The sequence below is a fragment of the Rhinatrema bivittatum genome, chromosome 4, assembly GCF_901001135.1.
Source record: "Rhinatrema bivittatum chromosome 4, aRhiBiv1.1, whole genome shotgun sequence".
Taxonomy (NCBI): domain Eukaryota; kingdom Metazoa; phylum Chordata; class Amphibia; order Gymnophiona; family Rhinatrematidae; genus Rhinatrema; species Rhinatrema bivittatum.
In genome coordinates this window covers 62,545,690-62,573,309 of record NC_042618.1, presented here as the reverse complement: position 1 = coordinate 62,573,309, position 27,620 = coordinate 62,545,690, and the positions used below count along the sequence as shown (strand labels likewise).

The 27,620-nt window shown below is 43.7% G+C and overlaps 1 protein-coding gene across 6 annotated transcripts in view; it reads left to right on the top strand.

The window, feature by feature from the left end:
* The window catches only part of KIAA0586 (KIAA0586 ortholog), a 299,701-nt gene that overhangs the window by 206,275 nt on the left and 65,806 nt on the right, over positions 1 to 27,620 (top strand). For 4 of the 6 annotated variants that reach the window (XM_029598209.1, XM_029598205.1, XM_029598206.1 and 1 more), the window contains one exon: positions 9,757 to 9,844. The exons of 1 other annotated variant lie outside the window; for it this stretch is intronic. In XM_029598209.1, coding sequence (XP_029454069.1) covers positions 9,757 to 9,844 — 88 coding nt within the window. Of the gene's footprint in view, positions 1 to 9,756; positions 9,845 to 11,101; positions 11,223 to 27,620 lie in introns of those variants that run through there. One more of the 6 variants, XM_029598207.1, reaches the window with a different exon arrangement.

The window sequence follows — 27,620 nt, the reverse complement described above, 5'->3', positions numbered from 1 at the left end:
CAGTAAATGTCATTCTCTGGTCTCTGCTGGAAGATTTGTGGTGTTCCTGCCGGCGGGATCTAAGTACTGTCCAATTTTTTAAGCAGTCACTCAGCTCACTTGATCTATGGTCATTCAGATAGAGACGTCCAGTCAAGTGCAGAACACTTTCTTTTATTTATTTATTTATTTATAAAAAAATTTTTATACTGAAATTCCTGTATGAGATACAAATCAATCCGGTTTACAGAGAACGGGAACTCGCCCGGGGCTTGTCTGGCCAGGGCTTTTTACATTAAAACATTAAGTTTACATTAAAACATTAAACTTACATAACATTGCATTGAAACTTTGAAACTAGTGCAGATAGGAAAGTGCCGATTTGTTCCATCAGGGAAATCATCACCAACTGGAGGGAGAGCTTTGAGGGCCCGGGGGAAACGAATAGGGTGTAAGTTGGAAAGCATCATAGGTTACATGCAAGAAAGTAATTACGATGAAAACAGAGATGGGACGAAGAAGGTTGTGGTTTACCAATAATGCTGCCTGTGCACATTTCTTAATGTTCTAAGTAGTACAGGAAGGCAACTGCATGTTAGAGTGCCAAGCTCTGATTTCATAGTATTTCTTGATAAAAATGAACTCACGTTATGGGTCTGTCTGGGTCCTTTTAGGGAGCAAGTTTCATTGTACCAGCATGGCTGCAAAGTCGGTGGGTACTTCTATTTTATTTAGACTTTTTATAGTTTGCTTTTTGGCACTAAAAAGCAGATTACATTCAGGTACTGTAGGTATTTCCCTGTCCCTAGAGGGCTTACACTCTGCTTGATTCACTAAGGCTTTTCTCCCATTTTATGTCCATGAGAAAATACCTTGATGAATCAGGCCCTAAGTTTGTACCTGAGGCAACAGAGGGGAAAGTGACTTGCCCATGGTCACAAGGAGCAGCATTGTGGTTTGAACCCTGGTTCTGCACCACTTCTCAAAGGGAAAGCACTCCCATGCTTTCCCTTTGAAAATTGTCCCAGGAAAAAGTACCTGTGCCTGTGGATAATCTTTCTGACCAAAACCATGACGTGAATTTTCAAAAGCATACACTCGTGTAAAAAGCCATTTTACACATAGCTGTAGGCCTTTTGATTTTTACCCCAGGGGTTGGATGCATAAAAATACACCCAGAGAAGCAATTTTGTGCATGCTTGAAAGAGGCATTCTGGAGGGGGGAGTTAGGGTGGGGAAAACCAGTTATGCACCTACTTTCTAAAATAAAATGTGCACATTGGCACATTTCTATCTGCTCCCACACATGTGCACGTGTGTGCTTGGCGTACCTGCCAAGCAGAGTTGTGTGCATATCCCCCTTTGAAACTTGTGGCCAAAGTCCACATGTACTTAGTTTTAAAAGTGGGCTCCCTGTGTGAGAGTGGAAAACTGGGCATAACCTTACCCACAGACAGAGAGGTAATTTTTCAACGGCTCATACATGTGGGCAAAATGCTTTTTACTCACGGAGATCCCTCCGAAAATTGCCCTTTTAATGATTTGCACTTTTCACTGTTTACATCCAAGCTACATTTTTACCCTGCAAGCAGGATAAGGAGCGTTGTTCACCTCCTGTCTCCTTTGGGTGACTCTGCTGAGGGTATTTTGCTTCTGGTTTGTGGGTCAGTATCTGCACTGTGAAGTGTGTATGGTCGGTAGCGTAACTGCATTGGCTTAGTTTATCCTGGTGCTGGCCCAAGCAAACCTCCAACCAGTATAAAGGGATTCATTAGCAAATGAAGATTTACTAGTTCCTGTTCATACCCGAATCAGTCCAGATTCCTGGGATTATGCCTCCCTTCCAGCAGATGGAGACAGAGAAAGTTGCACTGGCATATAACCCGAGTGCCACCTGCAGTCTCTCAGTATTTCTCAGTCTCCAGCAGATGGTAGAAGTGCAATTCCTGCAGTCTGGGGGGGGGGGGGGGGGGGAAAAGAGGGAGAGAGAACAAAGATTTTTTTTTAATTGTCCCTCCGAGGAGGTTGCTAGGCCCTTGTTGGGCTATCCCTCTTGATGTTGAGGGGAATGAGCAGGGGTCGGGGACCCTTGTCTGTCTCAGCTTTTTGCCACCAGGGGGTGAATAGCTAGTGGTGCCAGTTTCCTCCCCCCCCCCCCCCCCCCCCCCCCCCCGGAGAACAGGTGGAATCCGGCAGCTCTTCGTACAGGGAAGTACCCTTTGGGTTTCTTTCCTTCCTTCCTTTGTCTGAGTAAAGTTTAAAAGTTTTACAAAAAAAAAAAGATAGGACGGGGAAGAAGTGAAGCAGAGTGGCAAGGTTTTTAGCGGCTGGGAAGATTGCATTGGAAACTTGCAGGGTTGATGGAAGGTGTGTTCCAGACGGCAGGCAGCGTTGCTGTTTGATAGTGTGGTGAGGCTGCTTTTGCCACACAGGCCTTGGAGCAGGTAGCGTGGCGTTGTTTGATTTGATGGCATGTGGCAGTGCATGCCACTTGTGTGGTGATGGTCACACACAATTGTTTCGCACTGGGCCGTGTTCCTGCTGCCTCGCTGGTAGAGAGGGCAGGTTGGGGCCGGCAGACTGTGCGCAGGAGCGGCAGCTGAAGCAGCGGTCAGGCATGGGAGCGCTTTTGAAATTGGCCGCCCCTCCCCCACCGAGCGTGAGAAAGGTGGCCATGTTGTCAGGAGCTGAAAGCTTGCCAGGGCTGTTCCGGGGGGGGGGGGGGGTGTGTGTGTGACAATCTCTCCCCCACCCCCCGTCTCCTATGGGGCAGGGCTCTGTTCACCGGAGGGAGAACAATTCTGACAGCAAGGGAGGTGCTCCCGGTCATGGATTGGAGGCTCCCGTTCCCCTTTCGTCAAAGTTCATCCTTATGCACGAGGCATATTTGGCACGTAAGGTGGCTGGGAGGTCCTCAGGAGAGGCCTGGTGAACCGCAACAGGGCAAAAGATCTGGAGGGTCCATGGGTCTGGTACCACAGAAGGTGCCCAGTCCTCAGGATGAGGACAGTTCTGGGCAGTTCAAATGTCAACTCTGACGATTCAGAGGGCAGAGCTCCATAGATTTCTGCTTTTCTGGATCCGACTATGCCTGACCAGGATCCAGCTGTGCCTGATATTAGCCAGGATGGTACGGATCCTGATGGAAATTTGAGCCAGGTGCCGGTTGTGGAAGGGGATGACCCAAAGATGGTGTCTCTTTTCCGGAAGGAAGGGTTGTGGCCCTTGATCCCTCATGTTCTCGAGGAACTGGGGATCAATGTTCCTCAGGAGTAGTTGGATCAAGAGTGAGTGGACCCAGTCATGGATGCCTTTCCTTTTCACAAGTCAGTGAAAAAGCTGGTGGTCAGGGAGTAGATCGCTCTGGAGATGGGCCTGAAGGTGGGCCGGGCAATGACGAAGGTGTATCCATTGCCTGAGGACACACTCAAGTTGTTGGCGCTCCCTAAGGTGGACATGTTGGTGTCTGCAGTCACTAAGAAGACCACTATCCCTGTGGCTAGTACAGCAGTGCTGAAGGATATGCAGGGAAGTTGGAGATACACCTCAAGAAGATATTTGAGGTGTCTGTACTTGGCATTCATGCTGCTGTGTGCAGTAGTTTCATGCAGAGGGCCAGTTTACGCTGGGTGCAGCAATTACAGGCCACTAGAATGCTATCTCCATCCGAGGCTAAGCAGGCGGACGGTCTGGAGGCAGTAGCAGCTTATGTTGTGGATGTGCTGTATGACCTCATCAGAATTTCAAGGCAAAAAACAACACAGGGACAGCCTTATACCGTGGAAGAGTTTTATTTCAAATTGCCCGACTCCGGCCGAGTTCGCCACTTAAGGCTGCATAAGAGGCTTAAAATTTATAATAAGAAAAAGATATTAAAATTACAATATTAAAATATAAAAACATACCAAAGCAATAATACATGTATATAGATTACATATTACCTCAAATCACAATCAGTGGTTATATAGAACATCAATACTATGTGGCAAGATGATGAACAATCTAAATACACAAACAAATTAAACATAGTCAGAGGATAAATTGACAAGTGTTATAAAGATATTAAAAATAAATAAAAATAATCACAGAGCTATATAATAATAATGATTACCTGGATTTTATATGTAGCTCTTCACTGCTGATTTAATACAGTGTATCAAACACAACACTGATTCTGTACTGTCATCAGTTTTGATGATTATTTTTATTTATTTTTAATATCTTTATAACACTTGTCAATTTATCCTCTGACTATGTTTAATTTGTTTGTGTATTTAGATTGTTCATCATCTTGCCACATAGTATTGATGTTCTATATAACCACTGACTGTGATTTGAGGTAATATGTAATCTATATACATGTATTATTGCTTTGGTATGTTTTTATATTTTAATATTGTAATTTTAATATCTTTTTCTTATTATAAATTTTAAGCCCCTGATGCAGCCTTAAGTGGCGAAACTCGGCCGGAGTCGGGCAATTTGAAATAAAACTCTTCCACGGTATAAGGCTGTCCCTGTGTTGTTTTTTGCCTTGGCTACGTGGGACCGCCTTCCGATTTGTTTCATTGGACCTCATCAGAATTTCATCCAGGATTATGATGTCTGCGGTGTTGGCCAGGAGGCTCATCTGATTGAGGAACTGGTCAGAAGATGTTTGGTCTAAGCCTCAGTTGGGAGCCTTACTGTTCAAGGGAAAGCTTCTGTTTGCAGAAGATATAGAGGAGCTCGGAGAGACCAAGGGGCATAAGCTGCCAGAAGATAAGCCAAAAGGAAACAGAGGTTCCTTTGCATTTCTGGGTTCGGTCCAACAGATGGTTTTGTTAGAGTAGGCCCTTGGCAAGAGCCCAGAGGCAAGACCCCAGGAGGCAGCAATCCTGGAATCAATCCTTTCGAGGGAGCAGAAAATCAGGCAGAGAAGGTCTCGGCCAGGGTTCTGGCAGAGCATAGTCTTCCCAATGAATCAACGCCAGTCCACTCCTCTCTTCCTTGTTTTGGAGGACTCTGACTCTGTTTTATGAGGAGTGGACCAAAATCACAACAGACCAGTGGGTCATTGGTGTGATAAGAGATGGCTATGTGTTAGAATTCTCTCGCCCGCTGCGGGACTTGTTTATGGTTTTTCCCTGCATTCCTTGCTGCAAGAGAAAGGTGGTTCAAGGAACCATGGAACAGTTACAAGAACTGGTAGCTGTTTTTATTGTTCCTATGGGGAAACAAAGGATGGGAGGTTATTCCATTTATTTCATGGTCCCAAAAAAGGAAGGGTCCTTCCGTCCAATTTTGGATTTGAAGAAGGTGAATGTGGCTCTCAGGGTTCCTCGCTTCCGAATGGAGACTGTGCATTTGGTGATTGCAGCAGTACGCAAAGGAGAGTTCCTGGCTTCTCTAGACTTGACCAAGGCGTATCTACACATTCCACTCCACCCAGATCACCAGCGGTTTCTGCACTTCATGGTCTTCGGGTAAACGTTTTCAGTTTTGTGCCCTTCCATTCACTTTGGTAATAGTGGTTGTGGCAGTGATGCTCAGGAAGAAGGGCATCTTGGTTCATCCATATCTGTATGACTGGCTCATTTGGGCAAAGTCAGAAGCCCTTTGAGCTCAAGTGGTGGCTCGGGTCTTACAGCACTTGAGGTCTCTGGGCTGGGTGGTGAATCTGGCGAAGAGGCATCTCACCCTGTCTCTGGTTCTGAAGTTCTTGGGAGTGCACTTCGACATCAGGGTAGGGAAGGTTTTCCTTATGGAAGGTTGTATTCTCAAGCTGCAGAAGCAGGTACGCAGGTTGTTGGATGCAGTGATTCCCAGAGTCTGGTATTACCTTCAAGTATTGGGCTGTATGGCCTCTACGTTGGAGCTGGTCCCTTGGGCCTTTGTGCATATGAGGCGTCGGCAGAGATCCCTCCTTTCACATTGGGATCCTTTGTCAGAGCAGTTCACCTTCCTTGAGGAACCTGCCATGTCCAGTCTGTCATGTGGCTTGGTCAGGAGCATCTCAGGTGCAGAGTGGACTTGAAGGTCCCAGACTGGGTGGTAATTACCACAGACATCAGTTTTTCCGGCTGAGGTGAGGGGTGCCAGAATCAGTCGACCCAGGGGCAATGGTCCAAGGAAGAGAAGTCCTGGTCTATCAATGGTTTGGAGACAAGGGCAGTGCGGTACACATTACTTGCTTTTCTGCCTCTCTTGAGCGGCTGCTCGATGTGCATCTTGTCAAACAATACGACTGTACCAGGAGTCAGGCAGTAGCCCAAGAAGCTCAGGAGTTGTTTCTCTGGGCGGAGCAGCATCTGGCAATGCTCGCAGTGTCTCAGTTTGCTGGAATGGACAATGTACAAGTGGATTTTCTCAGTCAGCAGAAACTGGATCTCAGAGAGTGGGAGCTGTCAGGAAAGATGATGGCTCTAATATGTTGTCGGTGGGGTACTCCTACTCCTGGGGAAATTCTGCGCACAAAAATTTAAAATTCCGCAAAATTCTGCATATTTTATATTGGTCAAAATAACACAATTTACATGACAGTCTTTAATTACATTTTAAATTAATACAGAAAAACATTATTACTTAAAGATGCAGAATTTTAAATATTTTAAGCAGAATTCCCCTAGAAAGTCACTGTAAGAGTGTCCCTTCTACTCGCTCTCCCTACTCCCCTGGCCACTTTGCCTTCTCAGGCTCCAACTCCACCTGCCAATATTGCTCCCCTCCACCTCTAGGCTTAACCCCTTCCACCCCGTTCTCAGTGCTGCCACTCACACAGGCTCCCTCTGTCTCTCTGTCCCTCTCTCTCACACATATGCTCCCTCTCTCTAGTGCACATACACCCACCCTCATACAGGCTCCCTCACTCTCTTGCACACACACATCCCCTCATACAGGGTCCACCTCTCTTGCATACACACCCACACAAGCTCCCTTTCTCTCTCATGCATACACCCTCACAACAGGCTACCTATGTGTCTCTCTCTCATGCACCCCTTCACACAGGCTCTCTCTCACATATACAAGCCTTTCACACAGGCTAGCACCCTCACATACACATGATCCCTTTTTCATACATACCAGCTCCCAATCTCTCACACACATACACACTCCTTCACAACCTCCTCATATAGGCTCCCTCTTTCTGGCATCCACACTCAAGTACCCCCCCTGCTCTCTCTCTCTCACCCTCTGCTCTCTCACAATCCCCTGCTTACCCCCCCCTGGTCCCTCTTACCCCCACCCTGCTCTCTCACCTTCTCTGCTCTCTCACTCCTTCCCCACCTCCTCCTCCTCCTCTCTCGCCCTCACCTCCCCCCTCACACACACCTCTCTACACACATTCACTCACCAGAGCCTTTATCTACACTGCAAGCGGAGCACGTCCCGCAGCACATGGGGGCCTTCATCTTCACCATGAACATGCACGCTCCATTCGCGGCACGCCGGGGCTTTCATCTTCACCGCACATGGCACGCTGGGGCCTTCATCTTTGCCACGAACGGCTCGCACTCCGTTCGCAGCACGCCAGGGCTTCATCTTCGCCTCGAATGGCGTGCTCTGTTCGCGGTACACTGGGTCCTTCATCTTCTATGCCACTTTCTGTGCACAATTTGGCAATTCTGCACTCCACAGTAATGCAGAATTCTCCCAGGACTAGGTATTCCTCACCTGAACTTGATGGTGTCGTGGAAGAACACCAAGGCACCCCGGTTCTTCAGGCGCAGAAGAGAGCATGGAGCAGAAGGCTTAGATGCTCGGGTTCTTCCTTGACCCTGGGGATTCTCCTTTACATATTCCCTCCGTGGCTTCTGGTGGGAAAGCTGATACGGCAAATAGAAAATCACCCCAGAGAAGTAGTTCTGGTGGCGCCGGAGTGGTCAAGGCATCCATGTTTCACGGATCTGGCCAACCCTGGCGGTCGATGGTTGACTGCAGCTCGTTCATTTTTCTGAACCTTTTTCGGCAGGGTCCAATATTTTCGGATAGAGCGGATCACTTTTGTCTTGCGACTTCGCTTTTGAGAGGTGGCATTTGAGAGAAAAAGGATATCTGAAAGATGTCATTACCACCTTGTTGCAGGCTAGAAAGACTTCCATTTCTTTATCATATGTAAGAGTCTGGAAAATCTTTTAGTCCTGGTGTGCCACTCAAGGAGTAATTTCGACTCAGGCCTCAGTAGCTCATATCTTGGCTTTTTTACAGAGCGGTTTGGCAAAAGGCTTGGCCTTTAGCTCTCTTAAGATGCAAGTTGCGGCCTTGGATTGTCTTTGAGGCAAGGTGCATGAGTGTCGTTGGCTGCTTACCCGGATGTGATTCGCTTCCTTCGTGGGGCAAAACATCTGCATCCTCCATTGCAGAGAATATGTCCATCATAGAACCACAGTATAGTCCTTAGAGGGATGTCTAGGGCTCCTTTTGAATCTTTAAGAAGGGTAATGGTAAAGAATCTCACCTTGAAGGTGGCGTTTCTGGTTATCTTTTGTTCCAGCCGTAGGATTTTGAAACTCCAAGTGTTGTCATGCAGAGAGTCTTTACTAAAGATCTTGGATTCTGGAATCTCTTTGAGGATGGTGCCCTCTTTTCTTTCGAAGGTTGTGTCAGTGTTTCATTTGAACTAGACCGTGGAACTTCTGGCCTTTCTGGGTTTGGACGTGTCTACTCCACATGCTAAAGACCTGCGGTGTTTGAGGTAATGCAACTGACCATCTCTTTATGCCATGGAGTGGCCCTAAGAAGGGGCAGAAGGCTTCAAAGTCTGTTAGTATGATGGTTGAAAGAAGCAATAAGCTTGGCTTATATCTCTAAGGGGCATCCTGACCCAGTGGGACTGAGAGCTCATTCAATTCGGTCTCAAGCGACTTCTTGTGCCGAATGCCAGCTGGTGTCACTGCAGGAAATTTGTCAGGTGGCTACTTGGAAGTCATTGCACACTTTTGCCAGACATTATCGTTTGGATGTCTAGGCTCAGGAGACCATAGGTTTTGATGAGTGTCCTTCAAGTGGGACTCTTGCAGTCCCACCCTAATTAAGGAGTCTGTACTGAACCGGGTATGAACAGGAAAGAAAAATTGGTTCTTATCTGTTAATTTTCATTCCTGGAATACCACGGATCAGTCCAGATTCCTGCTCTGTGTTGGGGGAGAGTCCACTTGTACTTCTGTCATGGTTCTATTGTATATAGGCTGCAGAGCTACTTAAGATTTCAAGTTTGCTCTCCTGGTTTGGAGTTAGGAAGCGAAAGGTTTTCTTTCACGGCAGGGTTTTAACCTCTTTTCCTGTCACTCGTTTGTGGGAAGTTGTTTGGATTTTCATTAGGATTGTTATAGGACTAATCTTGGCTTGGGTACAGGTCAGTACGGAGGGACTGCAGGTGGCAGTCCAGATGGCACTCCGGGTTATGTGCCAGTGAAACTTTCTCTGTCTCCATCTGCTGGAAGGGAGGCATAATCCCAGGAGTCTGGACTGATCTGTGGTATTCCAGGAACAAAAATTAGCAGTAAAGAACCAATTTTCCTTTAGTTAATCTTTGGTCACAGATTTTGACTGCAACCTCTGTTAGTGGAAGTGGGAGGAAACAGATGGTGACCACCATCTACCGATGCAAGAATGGGTAGCAACCCAAGAATAAACATGAGCAATTGTTAATCAAAATATTTTATGAATTGCTTACATTTCCAATAAAACCATGGTTGTACAGACATATCTGCCTCTAGCACGTATTTCTCTGATGCTGCTAGAGATTTGTATTAAAGTAAATAAAATGTACATCTTTGCTACTGATGTCATCCACAGAGGCATGGGATCGTACTAGTTGAGCCCAAATCAGAACCCATCAAATCAATACAAATGGGAATGGAAGCAGAAGTTACTCAGCAACAAGGTAAACTTGAATCTGGATCAGATCAAGAACTGAGTTATGAAGAGCCATGGTGATATGCACTATAGGAAGTGAAAAGCAGAATTCAACTGAGGTGTACGCCAAGGGCAACAGGAATTACTTGTGGGAAAATAGATAAGCCTTATCTACCTTCATATTTGTTTTCTGTGTTTCTGTAGCCTACTGTATTGCTTGCAGCCTGATCTGGAACGTTTCCTTTCTCATAAGAAGGGGGCCAGAGAGACAAGATGGGAAATATCAAAAGACAATCAGAAAGAGGGCTGGAGAATAAAAGAGGCAGGAAATGTTTAAGTGAACTAGGTAATCGCCTAGAACACCTGAATTTTGGGGGTGACTGAGGGGGCATCTCTTTATTTTAGGCCGCAGAAAACAGTGGTTCTATTTCAGTTCTAGCCCTCTGCTTCCAGGCAGCCTGTGAGGAACAGAAGGGGAGAGGGTGAGATTGGAGTGCAGAAATCATAACAAAAAAGGACTTCCACTGCTTTCTAATCCAGCCCCCCCCCCTCCCTTTTGTTCCCCACCTGCCCCCCCCTCCCTTTTGTTCCCCACCTGCCCCCATCTCCCTCCTTATGTGCAAGGAACAGGAGGAGAGGGGATGAGGCTGGAGTGCATAGAGCACAACAAAGGGAAGACTATTGGCTCTTGAATTAAGCCCCTCCCCTCTTGTTCTTGCATCTCTTCCTGTCTGCAGGGAACAGAAGGAGAGGAGTGAGGTTGGAGTGGGCAGTAGAACAAAGAAGAGTTTGGGATTTGTCTGTGTTTTTTCTTTCTAATTTGTGGTTGCTTATACTGTTTTTTTGTGAAGGCCTTTGTGCTGCTTGTGTGACCGAGGTGAAGTATTCTGCTAGAGTGTAGTTTCTGTGCAGAAATCTGTAGTAGTATGGCTTGTTCTGTTTTCCCATCTGGAGGTATATGGATGTGTTAGGGCCCTGTGTAATATCTACAGTGTTGCCTTTTCATAGATAGGATTTATGGCAGATTTGCTATATAGCTTCTGAGTGTCTAATGAAAGGCTTTTTGTTGATTTCCAAAGTGCCTGGTAACAGAGGGAGTTCGTGTCACTGTTTGTAGGTGGCACTAGTCAGTGTTTGAATTTTGTTGGGATGGTGAGCAGTAAGGGGAAACATCCTAGTTCAGCTCAGCTAGCCATTTCAGAGGTTACCTTCAGTCAATGCAGTATGGATTTCTTTTAATTTATAAACTGAATTATTTCTTGATTTTTTTTTTTTATTTTTGCAGTCTTTCTCCAGAAATCACACATGACATGTTCATCAAATATTGACATGATTTCTGAAACAAATATGTGCTATGTGTATGTATGTGTATAATTTATAAATATACCTTCTACGTATGAAGCAAAGCTTAATATTTAATAGCATTATGTCCAGTTATGTGTTTTTACAGGATTGTTCTGGAGGGATCATCAGATTGTTGAGTTTAATTATCACAATCCTGTGGTTGTGGGGTGGGATGTTTCAGAGACCTTTAGGAAGAGAATGCAGAGAGCACAGGGCTCCAAGTGGGGGTCAGTTTCCCAAGAGTTTGAGTTAGACACCTGAATTGGCCCCTCTGAAAATTGACTAGGGTTGAGCCTCTCAATTTAGGGTCCTATACAGTGGGCGGAATTAGGGTAGGGGGTGGGGAATAGTTAGGTGTTTAGCACTGATTTTCAGCACTAGGCACCTAACTTAGTCTTCTAGGGAACAAATTGTTAAATGCCCCACACATAAGGCCAAGCATACCCTTGATTTAATTTTTATCAATAGTGAAATCAATAATCAGACCTCTATAAATTGCATCAATTGTACCCTGGTCTGATCATAGACTAATTAGCGCTGATATTAACTTTCAATTAAATGAAGTTAACTTTAAGGAGAATAGAAAGATAATTAGATATCAAAAATCAATTAAATCTGATGACCTACTTGTTAAACTACCAAAGCTTCATGAAGTTCTTAATTTAGAAAGTATTGACCAGGCTGTTATTTCGTGGTTTGATATCATTGAATCTATTGCTGATGAAGTAAGCCCATTAATTACTAAACAGGTGAGAAATAATAAAGATAATCCTTGAAATAATTTGGAACTAAAAGAGATAACATAAGAACATAAGAAATTGCCATGCTGGGTCAGACCAAGGGTCCATCAAGCCCAGCATCCTGTTTCCAACAGAGGCCAAACCAGGCCACAAGAACCTGGCAATTACCCAAACACTAAGAAGATCCCATGCTACTTTTAAGAATAAAAGAGAGAAGCTTTTGTCAAAATATAGATATTAATTAACAAAGCTGACAAAGATTATTTTACCAAGAAAATGTGTGATTTTAAATTTTAATGCAAGAGCTCTTTTCACCATAGTTCAAAATCTTACAAAAAATAATGATGGGAATGAACTAGTTATACCTGAAGATAAATGCACTGAATAAGCAAGCTTTTTTAAGAGAGAGGTTGAGAATCTTATCAATAAGATTCCATTAACCACTAATCAACCACCTGCTTTACACCCATGTGCTGTTCCTAACTGATCTAAATTTGAATGCGTGTCTGAACTAGAGATTGAATCAGTAATCAAAAGATAAATCCCACTCTACATCCCTTAGATCTAACTCCTACCTCATCTTTAAAACTAGTAGCTAAACAGATTTTTAGACCAATTGCAAAAATAGTTAACCTTTCTTTATTAGAAGGAAAAATACCATCCTCCGTTGTTAGACCGGTACTAAAAAGAAAAATGCAGATACTCAAGTTTTTGATAATTATAGGCATATATCTAACCTACCATTCATTACAAAGATTATGGAAAAGGTCGTACAATCTCAATTATCAGAACATCTTGACACTAATAATATCTTATTTCCTTCTCAGTTCGGATTCCACAAATATTTTAATACTCAGTCACTTCTACTTGCCTTATTGGATACTGTGCTAAGAGGCTTTGAAGCCAGTCCATCTTAGCTACTTATTTTACTTGATTTATCTGCGGCATTTGACACAGTTAACCATCGGATACTACTACAACTATTATCGGAAATTGGGTTGAGTGACTTAAAACGAAATGAGCTAAACCATTGTAGAGTTAAGTAAAAATAGCAATTCTCTATCGGAGAAAATTGAGTTTAAGTAGGGTACACAAGGATCTTCTCTAATAGCCACCCTTTTTAACATATATATGCTGCCCTTGTATCATTTGTTGGCTGGACTGATTATTACACATTATTTATATATGCGGACAACATTCAGTTTTTGGTGCCTGTAAAAGATATACTTTGTGTTTTTATATACCGTTGTTTGGAACTGGCCTTCACAACATCTGAAAGAATAGTACATATAATGTTATGTAGGTGAAACAATAATATTTGTAACATTTAACAAGAACAATAGCATGTAATATTTGACAAAAGAATGGCTTAGAAGTATTATGGTTGTTGATTATGATCTGATTTCAATGTATGATCCGTGAGGTGGGTTATCGTTTAGGAGTAAAAGGGGTGTTACGGGGGGTTGTGGTGAAGAAAAGATCGATAATTGATAGTTAATCAAAGTATTTGTTTGATGTGCTATATACAAGGTGGGTTTAGAGTGATTCTGTGATTGGTGGGTGTGTTTGTGTTGGGGGATATCTGAGCTCAGATTTTCTTATCCAATGTCGTCTCTGTAGGCTTGCTGGAATAGTCAAGTTTTGTTGAGTTTTCTGAAGACTCTTGTATACTTCAAAATACTATGAAACTAGTAGAAATGTACATCTCTGCAATTAAAACATTATTAACTCATTTGAAACGTATCCTCAATCTTGAAAAGACGGAAATTATTTTATTAAATAGGAAACTGAACCCAATTCATCTTTTGCTTCACATAAGTTCCACCAAAATTGAATTGTCCTCGTATGCTAGAGACTTTGGAGTGATTATAGACAACGAATTAAACATGAAAAAGCATGTCAGTACAAAAATTAAAGAAGGCTACAATAAACTTCAAATTTTGAAACGTTTAAAACCTTTATTACACCATGAGCATTTCCGTACAGTTCTTCAAACAGTCCTTTTTTCTAGCTTAGATTACTGTAATGCTCTACTACTCAACCTACCAACAAGTACCTTAAGACCGTTACAGCTATTACAAAATGCGATTGACAGAATATTAACTGGTGCCAGAAAATTTGATTATATAACACCAATTCTAAATTCTTTGCACTGGCTACCAGTTAAATCAAGGATTGAGTTTAAAGTTTTATGCTTATTGCATAAATACTTAAACAACATTAATACAGAGTGGCTAAATGCATTTATTCATCTTTATACACCGCAAAGAAATTTGAGATCTGCAGATAAAGGTTTCCTTGTGCTACCCTCCACACCCACAGCCCACCTCAATGAAGTTAGAGAGAGAGAGCCATTTCAATAGCAGGAACGAAATTGTGGAATTCTTTACCTTTGGAATTAAGAATGCTGACAGATCATGTGATTTTCAGAAAAAGCTAAAAAACATGGCCATTTGTGACTGCTTTTGAATGTATAGTCAGGATTTATATTTTACTTTGACTTGTAGATTTGATTGCTTTTTATATATATTTGATATATTTAGTTTGTTTTTATTTTTTTATTATTTTAAGCTTAATTAATTTTATGATTTAATTTAACCATATTATTGTTACAATATAAAATAAATCAAATTTATATTTTTCTAAATTTTTTTATTTCCCCTTTCATTGTAAACCGTTATATTTGAAATGCAGAATGATGGTATATAAAAGTTTTTAAATAAAAATAAATTTTCAAGCCTAAATTTTCAACTGAAAACATGTACCTAATGTGGCTAAAAATCCAGCAACACATAGGAACCTAAAATGTATGCATTTATTCATTTACCACTATTTATAAACCACCCAAAGTGAAGTACAATAAATTATACCAAAAACCCCCCAAAAAAACTGCAACTAAAGGGGTCATTTTCAAAAGCGTTGCACGCGAAAAGTCCCTTTTCACGTGCGATCACTAAATGGGGGCGGAGTCAGCCCCAGAAGAGGAGGAGTCAGGGTGGCACCGGGGCCGACTCTGCGGAGACATCGCTGGCAGCGAAAGGTAAGAACCCTTATCACCGCCAGATTTGCGCTGAATAACTACACTTTTTATGGTGCAGTTATTCATTGCGAAAGCTGGAAGCCAGCGCACAGCAGTGGTGCGATGGCTGCCGGCTTTCGCAGGCCCGCCCTCCCCCCCGCCCCCCAGATTTTCTAAGGTCTGCGACCTTAGAAAATCCAGGCCTAAGTGAAGCACAGGATATTTTTTGAAAATTGACCCCAAAAGGAGATGATGAACCAGAAAAGTTTATTATGCAACTTTTTCAAAAGTCATTCATAAGAATGTTTCTTTCAGTCTAGCTAGAAACCTTTAAGAGGAAATTTTTGAAAGAGACTTCTATAGGTAAATGCTTTGCCCACTGAAATGGACGTTTAAAAAATTGGCAGCCAATACACACACAAGATTATACACACAGACCCACGCACACACTGGATGAATAGGGGTGGAGTTTGGACGGGGTTGGGACCTTTTAATTTTAGAAAGTATGTACGAAGGCTCTTTCAGCAAATACTGCACACACGGAACAGCAGGTGTAATTGTGCGTGCGTAGTTTTGCTAGAATAATTTTGAAAGCAAAAGTACCCATGTATTTTCTCATTGTAAATAAGTATAAAGTGTGCAGGTAAGAGGGACCCGCAGACTTTCCACAGTCTGAAAATTACCCCCCCCCCCCCCCCCAATATAAGAACAATCCCAGAACTCTTGCTGTGCAGATTTCTTGTTTGTACAACGGGGAAATTTTATTTCAGAAGTAAGGCAATATCAAAAGCCAGGGCTTCTGAAGTTGTGCAATCAAAATCCTGACCAAATTAAGTGGCGGACTAACAGGGCAATCGCCCAGGGTGCCAACCAATAGGGCAATGAAACCTCACCGGGTGGGGGTGAGGAATTACTAGCCTGCCCTGGGTGCCAACATGTCTTAATCCAACTCTGGGCATTGTCTGTGGGTAAATGCAGAAGGTGGCAGCTTTCCTTGCAGGGAATTTTCCCTCCTGCTTGCGTGGTTCCAGGCACTGGCATGTCATCTCTTGATCATTTTAGGCGATTTTGTTCTTGTAAATTAGTTTCAATGGTGACTGAAGGGTTTCAAGAACTTCTCTAGGGGAAAAGTATGCATAAGTGGGCACATATACACATAAGTACTACTACTACTACTACTACTACTATTTATTTATTTTTAACTTTTATATACCGACATTCCTGTATAAAATACAAATCACACCGGTTTACATTAAAAACATAACTTCGCCTGTGAGCGTTACATAGAACAATCAACAAATTATATTAAAAAGCATACATTACCTTTGTCAGAAATGTAAAACAATTATAAAGTAGAAATTGTTAACAAGGGAATAAAGATAACAAGGGGAATATTTAAAACTAGGGGGTGCACAAAGGGGAGTGCCCCTTTGTGCACACCCAGTTCCGTGAGTGATGACGTCGGGGGAGGGGCGGGTCCCTCAGACCTTTTATTCTTTTCAAATTCATCATCTCTTCCCAGATTCAGCGCTGTTCTTTTCTTTTTTCAATTTTTCAATATTACTATTACTACTACTTTCCATATAGCAGCCATATTACGCATTTACTCCCACCCTTCTGAAAGTTTGCTTCCTATGCACAGAAACTATTTGCAGATGTATATGCTGATTTTACACACACAACCCCATGTATATTTTTGAAAATTCCCCCTGTAATGTCCTCGAGCGATTATTTATTTATTTATTAAATTTAATGTGCCGTTTGAAATCAGAAAAACCTAAATGCTTCACATGTAAAAAAGAAGATACTCCGTAATGCCCAGTCTCCTTAGATCAGACAAAGCTTTGAGGGGCCAGTGCATTGATCAGCATTAAACCAGCATGGCAATGCCGATGCAGAACCTGGCAGCATTACCATGACCGTGTTAAAGAGAGTGCAGCCATACTAATGGTGTTACTCTCAGCAAGTCAAGTGTCTTCGTGCCCACCGGTTAGCCCGGGGAGTCTCAATGGGCCTCTGTGACCCACAGAGACCCCCACCTCCTCATATTGTTTGTGGGTCAGAGTGTCAGCAGCACCATTTTGATTTTGGTGCTGCTTCCAGCAGGAAAGAAACCGGCTTCCTCCTACCGATGAGATTTTGAAGACTGTAGGATCATTTTGGTCTGGGGGGTGGTAGGGAGGGTTGTTAGCAGGGTGGTTGTTTTTTTTTGTTTGTTTTTTTTTGGGAGGGGGCCACAGAAACATTTGTCAACTTTGGGGGAGGGAAGGTGCTAAATAACCCCAGAGGCCATTGTCTGGGGAAGAGCTCGGGGTTTTCAGGCTCGAGTTAATGGGACCTTTTAAGGCCACTAAAGATAATTACATCTTCTAAAATTCATGTATTAGTAGGCCAGGTTAAGCCTTTTAGATGTTTACACTGAATAGTACATTTATTTACATTCAGCGTTAATACCTAATGAAATCACTTAAATATTTTAAAAAATCCGGTCCTTGGCATGCGTGTTAGCATTAATGCTGGGAAGCCAGCAATAATGAGTGCAAATGTAAATAGTGCACATTTTTATACATGAGCTCGTTGACATTAACACCATTATTACATTGGACCCAAAACGACAGTTATTGCCCTGTCTAGAGCTCATTTTTTGTAATCAGAACTGTCTTGTTTTCACAATATTTCAGCATGCTCACCACATCTGCTACAAATCTGCTACAAATGCTGCAGAACGCTGTTGCTAGAATCCTTACTAATACCCGCAAATCCAACCACATAACCCCCATCCTTAAAGATCTCCATTGGCTCCCGATACCCTCACGCATTCTCTACAAAACCCTTACCATTAGTCACAAATCCATCTACAATCACAACTCCAACTGGCTCAACAAGCCTCTCCGTTTTATCCCCTCCAACCGCCCCACCAGAGCAACCCTGAAAGGTACTCTCCACATCCCATCCCTTAGAAATGCACCCCTCACCTCCACCAGGGATCGAGCTCTTTCCATTGCAGGCCCCACCCGTTGGAACTCACTACCTACGGATCTCCGCCTCGAGCCTTGCTCCATCAAATTCAAGAAAAAGCTAAAGACCTGGCTCTTCAAACAGACATACCCAGATTAGATCCCCTGTGCACTAATCCCATCGCTTCATCACTGCCTCTAAGTCATTAATTGTTACATTCTTTAAGTTATCATGTTTCCCTCCAGTTAAATTCTCCAGTTCCTCTCTCCTTTTCTCTCCCTTGACTTCTGGTTTAATTACAGTCCCCCTCCCCTTGTTCTATGTACTTTCTACCTGCAGTTCGATGTAAACCGATATGATGTAACCACTAATATCGGCATAAAAAAGTTTATAAATAAATAAAAAAATCTGCCATCCGGGTGTATGATTCAGAGTGAATCCTCTTTCTAGAGTGTTTTTGGAGAGGCTTAGGTGCATTGTTTGATAATTCAGAGACGTGAATTAAATCTTTTAGATAAGCTGTCAGAACTTGTACAATGTGGAATTTGCGGGATTTCATTTGGGGTTTTTATTTTTTTGAGATATTGGAATCCATGTAGTTGTAAACCACCTTACTATGTTTCACAACATAAAACATGGCTCAAAAATAACCAGAAATCTGATTGTAAGTCCAGAGAGAGAAGAAATTTGTAGTGAATTCAAATGCATAGTTAAATCTCTTAGAATGTTTGCAAGCGCAATAAGTGACGTGTACTGTAACCATGCTCTGTAGATATTTGCAGGAAGTAAAACCATAGCTTCTCTCTAGAACAGTGGTTCTCAACAGGTGTGTCCCGAAGTCCCGGGAGGTGTGTCGCAGAGCCAGCAGAAGGCTGATCTTTCCTCATTAGTCTGGGCGGGAGTTGGCTGACTTCTCTCTTATTGGGTATGACAGGAAGCTGCTCTTGCTTCCTTATCCTCTTCCTGGCCCGAGGGAGGTTGTTCCCTCCTCCTTCACCCAGATCAAAGCACAAGATCACCAACTCCTGTTCATATGGGCCTGGCAGGACACCAACGTTATCTTCCTCTGCCTGGCCTGGCAGTGAGGCTGCTGATGCTCTTTTCACCTCATGGGGCCTGAATGTGAAAGCAAGAGCATAAGGGAGAAAGGTGCATGTTCTATAGATCCGCTGCTGCTGCCTCCTCATCTTCCTCTCCTCAGTGCTTCTTGCCCTCATCTGCTGCTGATAAAGCAGGAGGGAGACTCTGGATTGGACTGAAGGCTTTTATGCTGGCTGAGAGCCAGGAGGAGGGGGAAATGTACTGGACAGAAAGGCCTTGGGAGATAGGGAGTCAGGAGTCTTCTGGGTAGGAAGGAGGGGCTGGAGGCTGCTGGGCAGGGAGGAGATGGAAGTGGAGAGAGAGATGGAGGTGTGGGGCCTGCTGGCTTGGGGGAGAGGGGTGACCAGGGGATACTGAGCAGGAAGGGGTGGGAAAGAGGTGGTCAGAAGTATGCTGGGAAGGGGAGCGTGAAGGGCAGAGAATTGAGCAAGGGAGAGAGGCGGCAAAGGGAAGAGGATGCAGAAATGGGGGATGTCAAAAATGTTGGACAGGGGTATGAGCATGTGAAGGGATGATTGAGGAGTTGGGAGAAGTGAGGGGTGATGGGGGCATGGAGGGGAGGGACAGGGTACAAGAGCTATATTATGTCAGTTTTGAGAATATGCATTTCTTCTCTCTTTGAACTTTTTTAGTGTAGGAGGAAATATATTTTTGTTTCTAGTTCTCCAGTTTTGCATTGCATGCAGAAGGTGGCCTTGCGGTTTCCATTCCAGGTTTTGTTTCTGCATTTGTAATTTATGGTCTTTTTTTCTATATTTGGTGAAGGCAGGTCTGTCTGTGTTCTGTATGTGTGTGTCTGAGATGAGGTACTTTACTAGCATGTAAGGATTTGTATCAGTCTTATTTGTTGTATTTTCTCAATATGATATTGCACTGGTGGTGAACTGCTGCCTTTTCATGGGTAGGGCTATTGCTGTTTCATTTCTTGGAGTTAGTGCTGCTGAGGTATGGCAGGTTTGATAGACATGTTCAGAGTAGGGATTGTTTGTATTATTTTACAATGCACCTGGTAGTAGAGGGAGTTTGTGATGCTGTTACTGAGATGACACCAGAATCAGAATATCATTTTTGTATGGTGAGTTGTACAGGGAAATGTCTTAGTTCTGTTCTGCACCCGTTGTTAGGAAGCAGAGGACTCCTGTGGATGCAGAGCATATGATAATACTAGCCTGTGGATGAGAATACTCGCCGTTAAGCCCGTTAAAATGGGCGAGATTCCATCGGTCAGACCGGCACGGTTAGAGCCGCTCTGTTCTCCACAACTTCCTTTTCTCATCTTTCCTTTCCTTCCCCTCTCACCTCATCTACAACCCATTCCCTCTCCCAGCCCTCCTCCCCTCTTTTTTCTCTTCTCCAAAACTTCTTACCCTTCCCACTTGTTCAGTCATATCCTCTTCCCTTTTCCTTCCCTTCTCACCTTCCCCTTCTCCCTTCTCCCTCAGCCCTCCTCCACTCCACCCTTCCCACTTACTCACATGCTCTTCCTTCCATCCCTTCTCATCTTCCCTTTCCTTCCCCTCCCACCTCCTCAACCCCTTCCCTCTCCCTCAGCCCTCCTCCACTCCCCTTTTCTGTACTCCACAACTTTACCCTCCCCACTTACTCACATCCTCTTCCTTCCCCTCCCACCTCCTCCACAACCCTGTCCCTCTCCCTCAGCCCTCCTCCACTCCACCCTTCCCACTTACTCACATCCTCTTCCTTCCCCTCCCACCTCCTCCACAACCCCGTCCCTCTCCCTCAGCCCTCCTCCACTCCCTCTTCTTTTATCCAGAATGCGCGCCTCACCACCGGGCTCGTTGCTGGCCTGCCTGACTCTTAGATACCGCCGCCGCTGCTCCATGGGAGGTCTCTGGGGGTCTCCCTCTCACGCGCACCTCTCCATCGGGCTCGTTGCTGGCCCACCCGACGCTCGGTGATGAGGCGCGCGCGAGAGAGACTCCCGGAGACCTCCCATTTCTGTGTCTGTGCCACCGCTTCTCCCCGCGCGAGAGAGAGACCCCCGGAGACCTTCTGTGCTGCTGCTGCCGCCGCTGCTCCTCGTCGCCGCTTCCAAGCAGCCCTCCGCTGCTCCATTTCTTCCCAGCACCATGCTGCTGCCCTCTGACCGACGTGCTCTTGCGCATGCGCAGTAGAGCTGCTCTCTACTGCGCATTTGCGGCACCTCGGTCCAAGCCCATTTATATGGTAGATTAAGAAGCCATGATGGTCCTGTGTTCAGTGTGTCATGCATGTGAGCATTATCTCTCAGGTGTGTCCTGATAGAAAAAAGGTTGAGAACCACTGGTCTAGAACATTGGTGGAGCAACGCCAGCTTTCTTGTTTCACCTGGTACTTTGTTTCAGGAAGTGTCTTTTAATGATAGGTATTCCCTGGCTGTAGATGGGCTGCAGTGCAGGAGATCCATGTTTGTCTCTTGTCTGAGTTTGGAGGGGCTTGGGTGCAGCAGAGAGGACAATGGCTAGAGTGCTATCGTGGGCTTTGAACACTCGAGCAGCAAAGAAACTGGGGTGGGGAGGGGGAAAAGCCAAATCAAGTTCGCTTGAATGTTTCATGGCTCTTGGTTGGAAATCTGTTGTGTAGCCATACTTTGAACTATTTAACTTTTGAAGTTAGGAAATTTAGAGTTGTTTGTAACAATATGTAAGCTTTTAAACTGCGTAATCTAAAAATAAGCTTCTGTAAAGAAGCTTTTATGGTCACACAATTCTCTTGTCTGACCAGGATCCTCTCTGATATGTTGGCTAAATCTTGATGTGAATGTTGTACTTTTCCACAAGGGGGCAGTAGTTAGTTTTGTTACTTGTTTCATTTGTTTTTGTCCTGATTAGAAAAGCTGCCATATGCCTGCATTATATTCGTATTGCTTTATGTTGACATTTAATAACTCAGTATAAAATTGGACAGGCAGGAAAAGAAGCTACATTTTGTGCTAGTGACTGCTGTCAGGGTAAGGGGGTTAAATTAGTGTTGAATCCTCACACCTTCTAACATAGTAATTACTGGCCCAAGGAGCACTCTCTGAAATGGGTAATTAAGAGGCAGAGTTACAAATGTTCTTTTTGTTAAATCCGAGCCTGTAATGAGTGCCCATCACTGACAGCAGAAGAGCCAGTGCACATTTTGAATGTGGAATCGGTATCTGTTGTGACATGTTGGTGTGTGTTGCTGGAAGCGAGGCTGTATTGGCATAGCGGAGAAGAAATTATAGCCCCACAGTGAATCTGACTGTGCACATTGATAAGAGAGAGTCAATGACAAAGGGTGGTAGTGTATTAAAGCTGTATTAAAAAAAAATAATTTATTGGCTGTGCCTTTCAGGTGAAAAACCTGTGGATAGCAGTACTTGATATATGTGTGCAGTATGTCTGGCGCTCTGTTCTGATTGTGAAATACAGGCCATGCCTTCCTTGGTATAACTACTCCAGGACAGCCACTGCATTCTGAAAAGATTAGGACTATGGCAGAAGAGTCGGCAGTCTTGTAAAGAGGCACAGCTATGAAAAGTGGAAGGAGTGGACGGTGAGAATCGAACTCTTACAGTCTATGCAAGTTTGAATTCCAAGTTTATCAGGACTTGTATGTGTGCTTGCTAAACATGGCAATTCCGGTTGGATTTGAGATCTATTTGTAGCATTATGGCCTCCTTGAATCTGTCTGCCACATCCTACAGATGTTGGCTTATATTCTCTAATAAATCAGTAACCCACAGCAGTTATTTCCATAGTGCAGATTCTTTTGCAAGGCTGCTGCTTTCAAGTCCTTTGTTTTAAACACGATGTTGTCGTGTTCTTGTATGTCTTCCAAATTCTACATTGATTGATGAGGGAAGGAGCGCATTGTTGTCTATAAGCACAGTGGTCTGACCGGCAGGATAGGTAGCAGCTGTCTCACTTGCTATCAGAGCTGCACCTTCTTTCTCACATGACTGCATTATAACTTTATACATAGTCCCTTGTTCAATTTCCTGTTAAAAATGTAGGAGCTGATCAATCCCTGGGAGCCCTCATTCACTGCAAATGAAAAGCAATCTTCTTACTCTGTGTCCACACAAAAAAAAAAAAGTTATATTCATTTATCAGCATCTTATAAAGATCTGCTAATATGTTCTTAATTGTATTTCATTTCCTTAAATTTGAAAAACCTACCTGTCCCTGCTGTTTCCCCACTTGTTTATCTTTATTCCCTATCCATAGTCAGAAAAGTCCTTTTTGTCAAGCTGCTTAAGTTGCAGCAGATCATTTCTGATCAAATGATTCTTGTTTTAATCACCTTTACAAGGTTTACAAATAGCTCTTTGCCTTTTTAAGATCAATTTCAGAGCATTCTATACTTCCCACTTCACTGCTCTCACTTGGATAGTTTGAGTGGAGTGCAAGACATTTTGGAACAGTCACAAATTTAGTTTGAAATGCCTTTTTATTTGATGAAAAACTAATAACAGATTTGGGAATCAAAAAACGAGCGAAAAGGGAAGAGTGGTATGTTACATACGGTAGTTTATTTATTGATTGATTTGATTTCTATTCCACCTTTCAGCCATTTTCTTTGTTGATGGCAAGGAAAGACTATTGGATAGTAGAGGAAGCCTTGGAAATGAGAGCTGGGTAGAGAGTAGTTGACATTTGAAATCTGAGTCTCTTGTGGATGCCAAAATGTAGAGGAGAGTTGGCATGTTCTGTGGTGGAGCATTCTCTTTTTTTTCTGAATTCTGACAGCCAAGAGAGCAAAAAGAGTCATGTGGCTATTCCCAAATCTTTTGTCTTCCATAGCACAGCATGCAACGTTTCTGATAAGCTGCAGGACTATGGAACTGTATATTAATTTTATGGATGTAGAAGGAGTTAAGAAAGGAGCTCATTTTTGGAAGCCCTGCCATGAAATATGAAGCGGGAAGAATTTTCTGAGGATAGTATTCAAAGGGGCTTGTCCAGCTAAGTTCAAGACTTAACTGTATTGTAAATATCCCTCTAAGATGAATGTTTGTTTTAGCCATATAAGTCAATATACAGTTAAAAGTTAGCCGGATAAAAATGGGGCAAGATGTGGGCATTCCGGTATGTGGTTTACATTTACCTGACTAACTTTAAATATGAGCACTATCTGTGTAAAGTTCTCTGGCTAACTCTGATATCCAAAATTCAGTCCTAAAATTAGACAGAACTACCTCCCTGCCAAAAAAAAACTCCCCCAAAAAATCCTACAAGTGGCTGTGCTGCCGCAGCTTGCCCTTCTCCCTCCTGATCCCCCAAATAAATTGTTTTCCGTCAATAAGCAGGCTTAATTATCCATGCTGAATAGGTGACATCAGAGCAGCATTAGGCGGAGCTGTCTCTCAAAGCTTAAAGCTTTTGCCCTACTGGGCATCTGTGGTTGTTCCCATGCGAATGAGCCTTCTGGACGTCTCCTTAGTACTTTTTTTATCCGCACTTTGCACAGATGTGGAATCTCTCTAGATTCCTCCTCAGTCTTTTTCAATCTCTTTTCTCACTTTGGTGATCTCAAACACATTTTTCAGTGCTGTTATGGCTCTGAGAGAGACTGCCAGTTTCAAATACAATAGTTGTGGCCATATAATGTCCATCCCAGATGGCCACAACTATTGCTATTTGTGCCTGGATTCGGACCAAGGCCAGTCAAATTGCTACAACTGAGGGAGAATGTTCACCAGAGCGAAGAGGCAGCGAGCTGAGAAAATCACTAGATTTCAAGCTGAAGAAGCCTCTGGTCAATTGTTGAACATAAGAAAACATAAGAAATTGCCATGCTGGGACAGACCAAGGGTCCATCAAGCCCAACATCCTGTTTCCAACAGAGGCCAAAAACCAGGCCACAAGAACCTGGCAATTACCCAAACACTAAGAAGAACCCATGCTACTGATGCAATTAATAGCAGTGGCTATTCCCTAAGTATAATTGATTAATAGCCATTAATGGACTTCTCCTCCAAGAACTTATCCAAACCTTTTTTGAACCCAGCTACACTAACTGCACTAACAACCTTCTCTGGCAACAAATTCCAGAGCTTTATTGTGCGTTGAGTGAAAAAGAATTTTCTCCAATTAGTCTTAAATGTGTTACTTGCTAACTTCATGGAATGCCCCCTAGACCTTCTATTATTCGAAAGTGTAAATAACCGAGGCACATCTACTCGTTCAAGACCTCTCATGATCTTAAAGACCTCTATGATATCCCCCCTCAGCCGTCTCTTCTCCAAGCTGAACAGCCCTAACCTCTTCAGCCTTTCCTCATAGGGGAGCTGTTCCATCCCCTTTATCATTTTGGTTGCCCTTCTCTGTACCTTCTCCATCGATCTTTATTTTCAGGAGAGGTAAGAGAACTTCCTCGCTCAGCACAAACCTCTCTGGGGCAGCTGCGAGGCCCTCATGCACAGGAGGGCCATCCAGCCTCCGCAGGGACACTTCCCAACTCAGACAAGCAGCACACGGGGGCACAAGATGATGCACCAGGCGATAAAGACGCCTGCGTCAAAGCTGATATCTCCTACACCCCCACTGCCAAAGCCTATGCATAAAGCGCTGAAGATGTGTCTCTGCACTGAAGGCCACACATCTGGCACCATCAGTGGCGCATGGCACAAAAGATGGTGCACCATGCCTCGGGCCCAATGCACACACCAAGGAGGGTGTACCAAGTGTCAGAATCAGAACACCGGGCATCCAAATCACACCTTGCTCCAAAAGTACCGCAGCACACAAGCAAATGCCCTCCTCTCAAAAGGAAAAAGCAGGAGACGAGACCCTTCATTTTTCTCAAGACCTGCAGAGGAGGCACAGTCCCCAGCCCATTCTCCTCCAACCTCAAGCTCATCTGCTGAGTATTTTTTCAGTCCCGCATCTCCAGAGGCTCTACAAGAGGAGTGGCAAGAGTCTGCCTCATCCTTGGGAGCTTCCCGTCCACTGGATATACTAGCAGCTGCAATTCCACCACCAAGAATCCCAAAGGTCATATACCATCCTATCACAGCACCAATTTCAATTCTGCCAGGGACCCAGGTTCCTTTACTACCTTCCAGTTTATGGCAGCAAGGTCTCGGACTCCCTATGTCTGAACCCATCTGCTGTCTCCTGCCTCTTTCTCCAGTCTCAACGTTAGACAAACAGGGCTTAGAACAAGGACATCCTATTCACCACTCTCCCAGGCAACATTCTCAATAAGCGGCAGAATAGGTAACGGACATTGTTCTCAATTTTTTCACATTTCTATTTCCACAAGCCATACCTCCAACTTTCCCTCCAGTGTACCCTATTCATCGACTGGAAACTACACAGAGCCGGGTGTACACCAGTCACTAGCGGCTGACACGTCCGAGCGTGATAGGAAAGAACTTCCTTCTCCATTTCCACCTTCTCGGGATCCTTCACCATCATTATCCCCGAGATCAGAGAGTCCTATGCTGTCTTCCCCTGAGGAGTCCCAATATCGCTCTACAGGCATTCCTTCTGACCCACCAAAGGAAGTACCAGATCATTCATCACCTCCAGAAGACCTGATATTCACTATTTGTTGAAAAAGTGAGTACTCTTTTTGAATGTTGAGATTTGGAAGGATATAAGCAACCAAAAAAACAAAGTATAAGAACTTTATCTACAACATGCTAGTATCCACAGCAATTTTGAAAATAATTCTTGCAAAAATGTATGTTTTTGAAAATATATGTAAAACCGCATCAGCAAGCCAGACGGCAGTGAACCCACTTGCCGTCCGGACTTCTCGTCATGTGCGGCGTGATGTTGTATAGATTTTTTTAAATAGAGGCAACTTATTAAATATCCTCTAGATCCCGTTTGTGAGTTGAAAAATGCATCAATAGCCCGCACTGTCCCAAATAGCACCCGACAACAACCGGTGTTTCGCGATCAAAAATCGCTTCATCAGGAGCAAATTTCACAAAATACTTTGTTGCGGCAGATGCTTTCTGTTGGACCCAATAGTCTCAAAGAATTTTACAGCATTTTACAGCCGTACGGCTGTAAAATTCTTTGAGACTATTGGGTCCAACAGAAAGCATCTGGCGCAACAAAGTATTTTGTGAAATTTGCTCCTGATGAAGCGATTTTTGATCGCGAAACACCGGCCGTTGTCGGGTGCTATTTGGGACAGTGCGGGCTATTGATGCATTTTTCAACTCACAAACGGGATCTAGAGGATATTTAATAAGTTGCCTCTATTTAAAAAAATCTATACAACATCACGCCGCACATGACGAGAAGTCCGGACGGCAAGTGGGTTCACTGCTGTCGTCTGGCTTGCTGATGCGGTTTTACATATATTTTCAAAACATACATTTTTGCAAGAATTATTTTCAAAATTGCTGTGGATACTAGCACGTTGTAGATAAAGTTCTTATACTTTGTTTTTTTGGTTGCTTATAGTTTGATAGACAAAACAAGTGCTGTGGTTCTTTGTGTTGAGATTTGGAAGGAACCAGATCCCTATACAGAAGTAATGAATTTACTGCACATCCTAGAGCTACCAAGTGAACCCACCACTTTCCCATCTCACCCAGTATTGCAAAAATCTCTTACGAAATTCTGGTAGACCCCCCTTCTTCAGGTACCATTGCAGCGTGAACACTGGACCTGAAATTTTGCCTTCAAAAATCACCTGGTTACGGGGTG